We start from the raw sequence: 13,339 nt of genomic DNA on the forward strand, positions 1-13,339 counted from the left end.
TCCCTAAGGAATTCTGTGTCTGTAACTTCAAATGCAACCTCTTTAAAGCCAGGTCCTAGGAGCAGGGTTTTCTCCAGGATAAATCCAGATGTGACATGGAAAGGCCTCAGCAAGGATTTCCAGCCTTGACTACACAGATTTTGGAAAAGCTTAGTAGGTAAACAATATCAAATTTATATGAGGTTTGTATCAAGTGTGGCACTTACATCTGGGATCACTCAGTTCACTGGGTGTGAAAGTCCTTCAAGTAGCAAAGCTGAGCCATTTTTAAGAATTCCAAGTGTTGTGTCCCTAAGATTCTTAATAGAATATCTAAATTATTAATATTTAATTGAGACAATATAAAATGGATTTGTTAGAGTGGCAGAATTTTTTTTTTACTTGGAAGTGTGTTGGGATAATCAACATTCCTTATGTCAGAATTAATTTGTCCTCCTCTTTCTTTTCCCTTCTTTTCTTTCTAGATTGTGGATAACTGGGGAGAATATTTGGGATAAAGAAATTAAATGCATGAGGCAAGCTTCATGTTCCCAAGAGAATGCTATAGGGATGTGCAGCTTCTGAACTGCACAAATGTCAGGCTCCCACAGAAACCTTCCAGAACTGGAAGGGACAGGGAAGAAGATTGCAAGAGTGGTGTGGGAAGTGCTTTCTCCCAGGTCATATTCCTTGTCTCTCTCCTGTTCCCAGCCCAGGTCTAAGTTGGTGTTCCCTGAGTGGCTGCAGTTCTCTGGATGTGGAGGGAGGAGAGTGGGAGGTAAAGTCCCTGCTGGTTTTTGGGTCCGTGGTGGGCAGAGAACTCTGATCTTGGCAAGATGGGTTTGTGAATACTGAATCAATCCTACCTCCTTTTAATGAGTTGTTTTAATTAGTCATCAGCAGGGAACACTTTTAACCAACTTAAGTTTCTTTTTCACAGATTTCTTGTTGTTTTGATCATGAAATCACCAAAACCGTACATTTGCTAATTTTGCTAACCTGAAAAGGTTCAATGAACAAATCCTGAGGGAATTGGGGATTGGATATCTGGGATCTTATGGCCCTTCAAGGCCATGTTGGTTTTATCCACTGATTTTGGTTTCAAGGAAAACTCCAAGTTAAGAATAATCAAAATATGAACCAGCTCTCATGAAACTCAGCTTTCCAAAACTTTATTTAGGATCAAAAAAGGTGGGAATGCCTTTGGCAGAAAAGCACCTGTGAAGCAAAGAAGACTTAAAATGCCTGTAAGAAAATCATCGTGGATGGATGGATGGATGGATGGATGGATAGATAGATAGATAGACAGACAGATAGATAGATAGATAGATAGATAGATAGATAGATAGATAGATAGAAAGTAGATATTTTATAGCAATTGCAGATAAACTTTCAGGGTTGGATTTTGAAATATTTTTAAAGTATAGTCTTCTATAATTATGCATGTTATTTTTAACATGTAATATAAAAGACTAAATCTCTTTCTGGTTTTAGAGTATTGCATTGAAAGTCTATGTAGTTTCTCCTCTTTGCTTGTTCCAGGAGAATTCTTAGTAAACTTCTATTATCTGTAAGAAGGTTGTAAAATCGGAACTGGAAATTTCAGTGCCTTTATCGGAACTTGTTGTATTATCTGTATTATTGGTGAGATGCATTGTTTTAGACAGAACTAGGGGGATGGAAGAGAAAATTGAATGAAAAGGTTGTAGAGAAAAGGCAGGGAAAGAATGTAGGGAACATAAATTAGGATTGAAATCCATCAGTCTGCTGGTTCAGTCTCCTGGCAGGAAGTGGTGAAGGAGATCAGTCAGTGCTGAACAAACGTGTTCTGTGGGTTTGTCCCAGTCAGACATGGCTGTGGGGGACACTCTGTACCCCAGCCAGGGCAGGGAGGGCTGAGAAGGACAGGGGGGGTCTCCCCAGCCTGCTGGTGCCTGGAAAAGCACATTGTCCTTATGGAGATGGGCCCAGTGGTGTCAGTTTGCCATGTACCTGAGACCCCTGGCACAGGTCTGTGTCTCATTTTGTAAAGGGTAAGTGTTGCACAGAACAATTCTGAATTATCATTTGGGATGTTGTATGCTGTGGGTTTTGGGGATGCTTTTTTGTTTTGAATGGTTCACACTGGAAAGTTTCATTTATAGGTGACTCTGATCTTCTGGGTTTTGTGCTGCTTGTCCCACTACAAGCTCTGAGCAAAGGAAGGACACGGCAGCTCTCTCACTGAGTTGGCATCCTTGGCCTGAGCAGTCATGGAAGCAGCAGGCAGGTGTCTTGACTGCTGAACCACTTCTTGTGGTCTTAAGGCTGACATCCAGTGCTAAAGAAAATTCCTCCTTTTCATGTGACAGCATCACTGACAGGAGAGGGAAGGACTGGGGCAGAGTACTAAAAAACTCAAGAATTTCAGGTGTGACACAAAAGACAGCTCAGAATGCAAAAAGGGAATTTTGTGCCCAAATTGCCTCTCAAGGCAGTTTTGCTCTCTCTTCTTGTGCAATTGTGTCTTCTGAAAATTAGACCATTTTATTCATTGTGCTGTGCAAAACACTTCTCAAAATGTCAGGAAACAGATGATACTAAAACTTGAAGGAATTTGGATGTATAGAAACAAGCTATTCTTTCTTCTGTGCGAGGTGCTTGATGTTAGGAAACACTGAAAATCAAGGAAAAGGTTATAGTTGAGTTGGTCACTCTTTATTTATTAATTACCACCCCCCCCCCCTTTTTTTTTCTTTTGGGTTTGTTTTGTTTTATTTTGTTTTGTTTTTTAAACACAGGAGTAACTGGGAAAGTTACAGGAACTAAAACTGGATGTACTAAATCCCTAAATCTTAATAACAAAAGTGGCTTAATCTAGAAGTTAACAGTCTCATGAAGGGATTATTTTTGAACTCAGAGGAAGTACACACTGCAGAACCATGAAATGCCACCTGCAGGAGACTAAGTCAAATTGGATTTTTGTCGTTTCCTCACGTTGTTTTTCTTATTTTTAACGTCAAGTGCTGACACCGTCATCCTTCTCCTTGGTCTCATCCTTCCAAGCACGGCACTGGGTGGATCCCTGTGAGTCTGCTGGAGGTGCAGCTTCCCAGAGCAGGGGAGGAGTCACTGCTGGGGACCGGGAGGCCGAAGCTGCTGCGTGTGAGCAGCTGGCAGAGGGACTGGCCTGATTTAAACAACTGAACACAGCAAAGTCCCAGAGTGACCCCGCTGCTCCCCAAGCTCCTGCCACATAGTGGACACAGGTGGAACTTAAGGGAAAGCGACCCAGCTCGAGCTATTTTGCTGTGAAATTGTGTTTGTTAAGGGAAGAACATAAGGATGAGAGATCTTGGGCTGAATGGGTTTTTTCCATGAAATACCAAAAGCAATATTGGGAAACTTAAATGATTCTGCTGGTAATGGCTGCATACTCCTGCACTTATCCTATTAGTTTTCCTTTCACACACTGGAAATTCAGAGACTGTTCAAATGGAATTGTCTCCTGTCCATGGTGTTTTCTTGGTTGTATTTCAAAACAAAAATACTTGGTGAATTATACTTAAAAAACGCTTGGAATGCATTTGTTCATGACCAATGAAAATGCTGTATGACAGGCAAGGAATACAGCCAGGTGATGCATTAATTCTTGCATGGAGATCAGCCTGTTAGCCGTAGTGGGGAAACTTCTTTGCCCCTTGAGAGCACAGGGACTGAGTTTGTGTTGGTATGAACCAAGGCAACCAGGCTTTCCCCGATCCCCTTTATTATTCCAGCAGAGCTCTTTCTGGGGGTGTGTGTGCACATGTAAGCGGCTTTGTTCAAGAAACGAGCTGCTGTCCAGGGCAGCTTGACTCGTTTTGACTCACCCTTCTTCAGGGGCAAGGAAAAAAGGCCGGGGGAGATGGTGAGGACTCGGGGGCTCTGATGTCATTTGGGGCACCTCCATGTCCGTGGGAGAGCCACGCTGCGGTGGAGGAGCAGGTGAGCAGGGAATGAGGGGAGGTCGTGCTGGGTGCCCTTCCCCAGAGGGACCCGAAACTGCCAGAAAATTCACAGGGACACGGGGTGTGTGTAAAATATTAAAACCTCCCAAGTTTTTGATTTGCCAATATATTGGCAAGTAATACTAATTTATATATAAATAGTATAATTAGTATAAATACTAATGTATATATATATAAATTCATTTCGAAATAAATCCTATCTACTATATGATATATAGGAATGTAAAAAGCTCTGAATAGAGATGTGTAGGGTTTGAAAGTAATGACATAACGTTTTTATATATGAATGAAACAATCAAGTGCCTGAAAGCATAGGAAAGGATGATCGTGGTGAAAGAAACAAGAAAGGCTCTATCCCAAGTTTTCTCTCCGTTCTCTGCTCGCCCCGAACTGTCGCAGCCCTGGGCTGAGCTGCGCGGTGCTGCTGCTACCTGGGGACAGAGACCGGCACTGCCGCCCGACACAGCGCCCGACCCTCCCCGCCGTCCCCTGCCGGGTGACCCGGGACACCGGCGGCCACCGCGCCTGTCGAGAAGGGCATGGGCAAGAGCTGCCCGGGTGCCACTCTCAACATGACGGCGCTGAAAGGGGAGCCGCAGTTCGCCGCTCCAAGGATGGCGGAAGTGGCAGAAAATCACGTGACAGGACACTACAGATGGCCGGCCGGGGTTGAGCCACGCTCAAAGTGGCGGATGTGGCAGGACCGCGACAGAGGCGTCCTTGTCACTGCCTGCTGCCGCTGAAAGCACGGGATCGGGTCGGAATCGGAGTCGAGGGGGGTGGGGGGGGGGGGAATTTCAGGCAGGCGAAAAGTACGACGCCTTTGGGGGACGGGGGCTTAATTGTACCACACCAAAGCTGGCACCTTAGCCTGAAATGGCTTCTGCCAGCACCCAAGATGGCGACAAAGTGCGGAAGTGTTGTGGTGCCGCACCAAAGATGGCGGCTCGGTACACCGCTTGTTGACCTTCCAAATATCATCAGGCATCAGGCGCATGCGCCTTGGGTAGGGAAAAAACGGCGGCGTGGAATGACCGTGCTGCTCCCATTCGGGTGGCTGATCGCGGCGCCGACGCCGACCCAGCGCTTTCAGCGCGACTTTTTGTGGCGTTACCCGATGTGCGAAAACGGGTTGTGGGGTCAGCAGAGCCGGGAGCAGCCAGCGAGACGGAGCCGCTGCTTCGCAGGAGGTGAGAGGTGCGGGCCGGAGCTGGAGGCGGGGCTGGCCAGGCAGAGGCGGCAGGGAGAGCTGCAGCTCCCAGCAGCGATCCGGGAGTGCTGGGTGCACTCCGGGCCGAGGAGGTCGGAGCTGTGGGTGGTGGTCGTGTCCCGGAGCTGCTGAAATGGCAACTGGCAGCAGCCTCGTGTGTCTGTGTGTGTGGGGGACCAGCTCTAGCGCTGGCTGCCAAATCATGTATTTATCAGGTTTGTTTCAAATGCCATGTTCACATCTGGGACCGTTCAGGTCCCTGGGTGTGAAAGTCTCCTTGAAAGCAGCAAAGCTGAGCAGTTTTGGGGCATTCCAGCTGTGCTCTCTCCTGCTCTGTGACCCCCGCAGCAGGTGCAGGGTGAGGGAGGGGTGTGGATCTCCTGTTTGGCTGGGAATTCTGAGGCAGCGAAGGAAAGAAAGAAAGAAATGCTGCTGTGCAGGGCCTGGGGGGCTGACACAGCAGGACCCAAAGGCAGCTCAGGGAAAGAGGACGCGTCACCCCCTCCCAGTCCTGCCCGGTTTAAACAACTGCCCCAGATGCCAGGGCAGGGAGCAGCTGGGGAAAGGGGAATCGAAAATCCAAGCAGGCAGAACCCACTGCAGATCTGTGGGGTTTTCATCAGGCGATGCTGAGCTACTGACACAGAATTCTACGGGTTCCCAGGAGAAGTGAGTTTGGACGTTTCTGTTCTAAGATGTATCTTGGGCATAGGGGAAGATAATGCATTTATGAGTTAGCTTGGGACACCAGAATATACAGTTCTCAAAGTTGACTTGGCTTTTTTTTTTTTTTTTTGAAGAGAGATAAAATGAACATGGTAGATTGTTAAAAATGATGAAAAAGTGGAATGAAAGGTTCTTTTTTTTGCCCAAACTGAAAAGGTTTTTTGTTTGTTTTGTGTTGCCTGGCTTAGGGAAATTTAGCAGATCTCACTTTTTTTTATTTCTCCAGGTGAGTGAAGTGTTATATTTTTAATTCAGAAAGGGTTTGTTGTATGTGTAATGTTTCAGTTGTGATTCCAGAGTGGGGGAGAGCTTGGAGCAGGGAGGGAATGCTGCCCTTGCCCAGCAGTGCCCTGAAGGCAGGGAGGGGGTAGGAAAGCCCGAGGTAGGTCGGAATTCCTTCTTTTGTGCCATTCCAGAAGGTCACTGAGTCAGGAGGGAGGAGTTGGAGGCCGGTGTGTGCTTTGTGTGCACCTGGACCATGCAAAGTGACCTGTGCTGAAGGTTGTGCCCCAGCTGGGGCTTTCAGGACACTTCTGTGCAGCCAAGAGCCGAGGTGTAAATAACTGTAGTACTAAGGGGTGGCTCTTTGTGCCAGGATGGGCTCTCCTGGCTGGAAAACTTGTTCAGGCTACTCTGAAAAGAGCAGGAGCACAGCAGGGAAAATGTCCAACCCAGGGCTGTCATCCTGGCAAATTAACAATTCAGTTGGAATTTTTCTTTTCTTACATGTTACCCATAAGGAAAATTTGCTGTTGAGGATGTGAAAGGTGGGGAAACAAGGACTTTTATCCCAGGAGGAGAGAGATCCTCCTGTCCTGTGAGCTGTGCTTACACTGGCTGCTGTCTGGGGAGATGCCACCTTGGGAAAAAGCACCTGATAATTTCTGTTCCAAGATTCCATCCTGCTATTTATGGTTTGCCTGTGCTGAGAGAGGCTGGAAATGTTTCCCAGCAAGTGTTGTCTGCCAGTCACTGAAGACAGACTCCAATCTTCTCGTGTAAACCAAATAATCCTTGTGTTTCCCAACCTCACTGAGAACATTGGAATTGGAGAAATGATCCTAATTCTTTCCCTGCTCCACACTGCATCTGTACCAATTGGTGGTCCCACCAGGACTTGCGATAGGGTGCATGAGAAAAATAAGTTATTTTGCTGATATAATTGGATTCTCTGTATTTTGCTGTGGATTTGAACTCTCTTGTAGTAAAGCTCATATAAATATTTTAGATTAGAACAGAAAGCCATGGAAAAATAGCCTGGGTTGAAGGGTTTTTACCAGACTAGAGCTTGCTACAGAAAATTGGACGGTCAGGGGCTTTGCTGGGTCTGGTCTTCCAGTTTTGAAAGATTAGAAGCTGAAAACTTTTGTTTCTTCCAGCAGAGATTTGTGTGATTTGGCTCACCGGGAAGTATTCCCTCATAATAGCCAACCTAAACTTTTTTTCCTTCAAAACACAGTGAATCTGCAAACTTCTTTGCTAGATTCTTGTGTTCTGTCCAAAAAAAACCCAAAACAATCAAAAAATACTAACAGGTGTCCTTTTCCCCCTTCCTTCCCAGCAATGTGGCACAAATTCCAGTGATGGGAAGAGGCTGGAAGAAGCTGTATTTTACACAGTGGAGGCTGTGGATTATGCACCAGAGAAGGAGCTGCTGAACATTAAAGGCATCAGTGAAAAGTGAAACCAAAGATGACAAAATCCCGGTTAAGATGTTCTAGAACTTTAACCCAAGATATTCCACAGATTGATCTCTGCTGGCTGAAAGTGTTGTGGTGAATTTGGAAGGTCTCCAAAGGGCAGTAAATGTGATTGGAGTTCTGACATGACTTTTGATGGGAAAAGTGCACCAGGACAGGACTGAAGTGGAGGGTATTTCCATAAAACACACAAAAGGGATGTCGGAGCTTTTTCTTGGAGCAGAATTTCAGTTCTGTGCAGAGGTATCAGCTCGTGCAAGGTCTGTGAAATGTGCATGGAATGATACATGAGGCAGGAAATATTAATTACTGGGGGTTAATGAATGGCATGAGCTCTTCTGGCACTGCTCAGTTGGGTTTTCCCTCAGGCTGAGGCAGCCAAACTGTTCCCATGGGCTTTAGCAGGGCCACAGAATTCCACCAGCAATGGCCAGAGATCATCCAGATCACCACTCGCTCCAAAGAGCTGGACAAGCTGCTTCAAGGTCAGCATTTTATTATTTGTCTTTCCTGCTTAAGCTCAGTTATTGGGGTGGGGTTTTCCCATGAGTTTGATCTTTGCATGGAACCACATAAGACAAGTCTTGGTTGTATGAAAGACCTCTAGGACTGCTCTTGAATAATTGCTTGTATTTTAAAAGCTGCTGAAATAGTCTTCAATCCTTTTAGTCAGGATGCAAGAGCCAGAGCTGCCCATTTATGGATGTTTCTGGTTTATTTAAGTTTGTGATATGTTCAGGGGAAACAAAACCAGGCATCACCACCTCCCCATTCCTCTGGTAATCCAAAAATGAAAGTAAGTAATTTCAGCTCTTCAGCATCTTCAGAAACACACCTGGACTTCTTATCCACAGCATGAACAAATTTCAGAAGTTTTCCCTCTTAGTTTTGAAACTTTCAGCCAAATTCAGTGTTTATCTGAGTCTCTACACATGCAATATTTTATATGTGGGATAGATACATACACAGATACTTGTTTGTAACATGTGATCTTTCACTATTTATTTATAATTGTTATTGTCATTTTCCCTCCAGGAGAAATAGAAGCAGGATCCATAATGGAGTTCTTTGGGGAATTCCATACTGGGAAGAAGCAGCTGTGTCCCAGCCTGGCAGTCACTGGTCAAGGTGGGTGGTTCACCTCATTACAGCCCAATATTCAGACACCACAGCCTTGGGCTATTAGCTAATTTGAGCAACTCCCTTGACTTTCTAAGTGTTTATTACTGTCTAGAGGTTGCCATTCCCTAAAATATAGTGGCTTGGACTTAATTTGATAATTTAGTTGACTCCCTAAACTTCCCATCTTCTCAGTTCAACATTGAGCACCTGTCATCTTGTGTAGAATCATGGAATCCTGGAGTGGTTTGGGTGGGAAGGGAATTTAAAGCACATCCAGTTCCATGGGCAGGGGCACCTTCCACTATTCCAGGTTGCTCCAAGCCCCTTGGCCTTGGACACTTCCAGGGATCCAGAGGCAGCCACAGCTTCTCTGGGCAACCTGTGCCAGGGCCTCAGCACCCTCACAGGGAGGAATTTCTTCCCAATATCCCATCTATCCCTGCCCTCTCTCAGTGGGAAGCCATTCCCCCTTGTCCTGTCACTCCAGGGTGACAGGTACTGCAAAGGGAAGGAGTCAGAGATGGGGACCAACAATCTTCCCTCTTGCTTTTCCCAGCTAAATGGGAATTGAATCACAATAACTTGGGATATTATTTGTTGTATGAGCTCGATGAGGGCATGTGGCAATGTCTGCTGTATTTATGGATACTTTATTCCCTGTTCATTCCTTTCCTTCTCCTTTAGCTCCCTACAGACTGTGGGGGCAGCGAGGGAAAAGCCACATCCACGGGCACAGAGCAGCTTCCATCCAGAGCAGTTCCTGGCTGTGGCTGAAAGGTCAGTGAGTGCAAGACAGGAGTAGATGGATTCACAGCTCAGTTTTCCACAGGTCCTGGAGGTTCATCTGGCAGGTGTTCCCTTCGGAAAGCTCTGGTGTTGCCATTCCTCTCCCATCTCTGCCGCTCTCTCCCCACAGCTCTCCTGTCATTGTCCCTCAGCATGAGGTGATTTCCCTCTCTTGCTACTGGATGGGACTGGGAGCTTTCCAAGCAGCTGGGGGCAGGACTGGCTGCATCCTGTCAGTTCTTCCTGAAGGGAATTTGATCTAATCCTGCTGGCTTCGCCCACAGCAAGGACTGCTCCCGTGTTCCCTGTCACCAGGGAATATTTGGCAGCCAAGTGAAGGAGAGGAAGTGCAATGATGCTTGCAGCAGGCACAGGTGTGTCTGTGCTGGCTGTGTACAGGGTGTCCTTGGAATCATGGAATCCTTCAGGTTGGAGGAGCCCTCTGAGATCACGGTACTCAGGTGTTCCCTTGCGCTGCCGAGGCCACTGTCCCATGTCCCCAAGTGCCACATTCACGCGGCTTTAAATCCCTCCAGGGATGGGGCCTCCACCACTGCCCTGAGCAGCTGTGCCAGGGCTGGACAGCCTTTCCTCTAAGAGACTTCCCAATATCCAGCCTAAACCTCCCCTGGGATCACGTGAGGCCGTTTCCTCTTACCCATTTCAAATGGTTCCAATCATTCCCTTCTCTTTTCATCACCACAGCTTGCATTTTTCCCCTCTGTTTTTGTTTCTGGTGGTCATGTGAGTTTTTCTTCCAGTCTTTTGGCAAAGGTCCTGGCTAACTCCAGGAGCTCCAAGGTTCATCCCTTTTTTCCCCGATTTTGCAGGAATGGCCTCTGCCAGGGCTTTAACAGCGACCGCCAGGCGCAGCTGCTGGATCAGGCTAAAGACTGAGAACTCCTTTTCTTGCCCTGCATCCCCAGGGATGCTCCGTGTCCCTAAGAGGCTCCTTTCCTGCTGGCACCGCAGGGATGCTCCCCGAGGCAGAGGGTGGAGGAAGCCGTGGCTGTCAGCGTGGGAATTTCGTGGCAATTTCGGGACAGCCGAGCACAGCCAGAGCTTTGGGAAGAGCTCTCCCTCGGGGCTGCAGCACAGCTGAGCTCCATGTGCTTCCTGGGCAGCGTTCCCATGGGACCATACCCCGCGCGTTTCCCTGGATCCCGCCGTGGGCGCCGTGCAGAGGAATCTCGGTGGCCACAGCTGGGAACTCGGTGAATTGGAAGCAAAGCTGAAGGGTTTGTCCATGGAGAGAATGGTGATTTATAAACCAAAGCAGAGTGGCATTCCACACCAGGGATTTGGGATTTGGGATGGTCCCAGTCCATAATCTTTCTGTTCATTTTCTTTTGGATGCTGCAGCATCCTGGGGGATGCTGTTCCTTTCCATTTCCATCTAATATTCTGTATTTCATCAGTTCTCTGTGGAAGTCTGCTTTTAATGAAAAGGCCCAGGAGGATATTGATGACATCCCAGGTTCCTGGAATTTACAGGTGTGTGCTCAGACCAAGGATTGTTCTGGCTGGCAGAAGCTGCACCAATGTGTCAGTCTGGATTTGTCTTTTCTCCCAGTTCTCAGTTTGGGGGTGCAGTGCAGCCCTGCCCTATGTATCTCCTAGAAGAGTTTTGGGGTTTAAAATATTCTTTTATAATCTGCAGTATCTCTCCAGAACTGGATTGAAAATAATAAAACTGTAGCAATGTTGTTTGGATTGGTTCATTTGCATTGGTTAATTAAAGCAAATCACTGAGAAGGGGTTTGAGCAGCCCTTGGTTGGAGCTGGCAGCTCTTTATTGTCTCTTCATTCTCTGAATTTCTTTGAATTATTTTCTTAAGCAGTTGCTGCAATCAAGATACACAATGAGAACAGCATTGCTGCCCTGCTGGGTTGGGAAGTGCAAGTGCAGTTTCTTGGAGACGGAGGGGATGGGGAGCCGAGCCTCAGGCTTGGTTTTGGCAGTGGGAATTCAGTGAGGAGGGGAGAGGGGAGATGCCCCAAAACTGATTACAGCCAACTCTGCTGGGTTTGGGTGCCCTACCCCAAAAAAGTATCCTGGTTAAAGGGGAGTTGAGGAAGCAGTGGGATGTGCTGGGGGGGCTGTGCTGGAACCTCCAAACCCTGGGCAGGGATGGTGATCAGTGCCAGAGATACAGGAACAGTATGGAAGGGGGGGGGGGCTGTCACTAAATTCCAGCCAGGGGATGCTGAGCACTGCCACCTCTTTGGGACACTCCCTGATCCAGAGAGCTTTCCCATTATTTTCTGTCGTGCTTAGCACCTGGCACTTCATTAGAGTCCCACAGGCTGCAAATCCCACGGGAGCAGCTGGAGTCACAGCAGGAGGGTCCTGGAACCCCGGCGGGGCCACAGCCGGAGCGGCAGCGCCGGGCCCGGCCCCAGCGCTCGTCCCGGAGCGGCTCCTCCCGCCCGCGTCGAGCCCGGTCCCCATCCCAGCGCCAATCCCGCCCCGCTCCTCCGGCCCCGGGATCCCCAGCGGACACGGGCAGGACTCGGGCCCGAAGCCCCGGTCCCAGGGCCGGCTCGGCCCAGGTGTGACGGGCGGGGCCGCGAGCGACAGCACCGGCCCCATCCCGGGCAGGGCGGGGCCCGGGGCGGGGCCGGAGTTCCGTGAGGAGGGGCCCGGGGCGGGGCCGGAGTTCCGTGAGGAGGGGCCCGGGGCGGGGCCGGAGTTCTGTGAGGAGGGGCCCGGGGCGGGGCCGGAGTTCCGTGAGGAGGGGCCCGGGGCGGGGCCGGAGTTCCGTGAGGAGGGACCCGGGGCGGGGCGGGCCCAACTCAGGTGCGCGGGGCGGGCCCGGCTCAGGTGCTCGGGCCCCAGGGCGGCTGCGCGGGGCGGGGCCGAGGTGATTTAATACCCGGAAATCACCTGGCCCGCCATTTGCTCCCTCCGAGCACGGCGCGGGCGGGAGCTCCTCTGCGGGCTCCGCAGGTGAGGCGCGGGGGCTTCGGCCTCCCATCCTGTCCCCCCCTTCTTCCTCTCCTTCTTTCTCCCGGTATTGTCCTTCTTTCTCCCCCTACACACCCCTTCCCTCTCGTCCCGAAATCTTCCCTCCTTTCCCCCTACACTCCTTCCTCTCCTGTCCTATCCCTTCTTTTTCCTCTCTTGTGTCCACCCTCCCTCTTTCCCCCACCTGGTGTTTCCCTTCCCCTCCCTACCCCTCCTCATCCCCCCATCTCTCCTCGTCCTCCGCTCTCCTTCTTTGCCCCCCGCAGCCGAATAAAGCCCAGAGGGCCGGAGCCCGGCGCCCCCTGCCCTCGCTGGAGTCCCCACACGGGGCCGGACCCGCTCGGCGGGACCCCCCATTCCGGTCAAACACACCGCCCGACACCGCCGGGGTTCCGGCTTTCCTCACATCACACGGGGGGTCCCGGGGGGTCGGGGCTGGGGGTCAGGGAGGGACCCCTCCTCCGGAGGGGGGGCTGGGGGGAGGGGTTGTGGGTAGGTGAGGGTGGGCCCCTCCGGAGGAGGGGATGGGGGAGGGGGGGGGTTGGGATGGGTGGGGGGGGGTGGGTTGGGGAGGGCCCCCTCCGGAGGAGGGGGTCCCTGGGGGGGGGTCAGGGGGGGCCCCCTCCGGAGGAGGGGGTCCGAGGGAGGGGGCGGGGCGGAGGGGGGAGATTCCCCCTCCGGTCCCCTCCCCCGGACCCCCTCCTCCGGACGGGGTCAGCCCCGACCCCCCCTCCAGGGGACCCCCTCCTCCGGACCGGGGAGGGAGGGAAAGCGGGATGGTTCACGTCCGTCTGCGCAGTGAACAGACATTAGAAAACCAGTAACAGACAAACGAGCACCTTTCCTTCCCCCACCCCCC

General features: G+C 50.1%; 1 protein-coding gene across 3 annotated transcripts; it reads left to right on the forward strand.

The window, feature by feature from the left end:
• Nucleotides 1-4,905: 4,905 nt before the first annotated feature.
• LOC134043481 (DNA repair protein Rad51 homolog) lies at nt 4,906-10,913 on the forward strand. 3 transcript variants are annotated; one of them, XM_062491854.1, is made up of 5 exons: nt 4,907-5,158; nt 7,466-8,089; nt 8,640-8,732; nt 9,411-9,503; nt 10,343-10,913. In XM_062491854.1, exons 2-5 carry the CDS (start codon nt 8,031-8,033, stop codon nt 10,407-10,409), a joined length of 312 nt encoding a protein of 103 aa, XP_062347838.1. In that variant the 5' UTR covers nt 4,907-5,158; nt 7,466-8,030; the 3' UTR covers nt 10,410-10,913. The 3 variants fall into 3 exon arrangements, with proteins under 3 accessions (XP_062347836.1, XP_062347838.1, XP_062347837.1); XM_062491852.1 differs by lacking the exon at nt 9,411-9,503 and having other exon boundaries at nt 4,906-5,158; XM_062491853.1 differs by lacking the exons at nt 4,907-5,158; nt 7,466-8,089 and having other exon boundaries at nt 8,106-8,732.
• Nucleotides 10,914-13,339: the final 2,426 nt, after the last annotated feature.

This window comes from Cinclus cinclus, chromosome 4 (assembly GCF_963662255.1).
Source record: "Cinclus cinclus chromosome 4, bCinCin1.1, whole genome shotgun sequence".
Classification (NCBI taxonomy): Eukaryota; Metazoa; Chordata; class Aves; order Passeriformes; family Cinclidae; genus Cinclus; species Cinclus cinclus.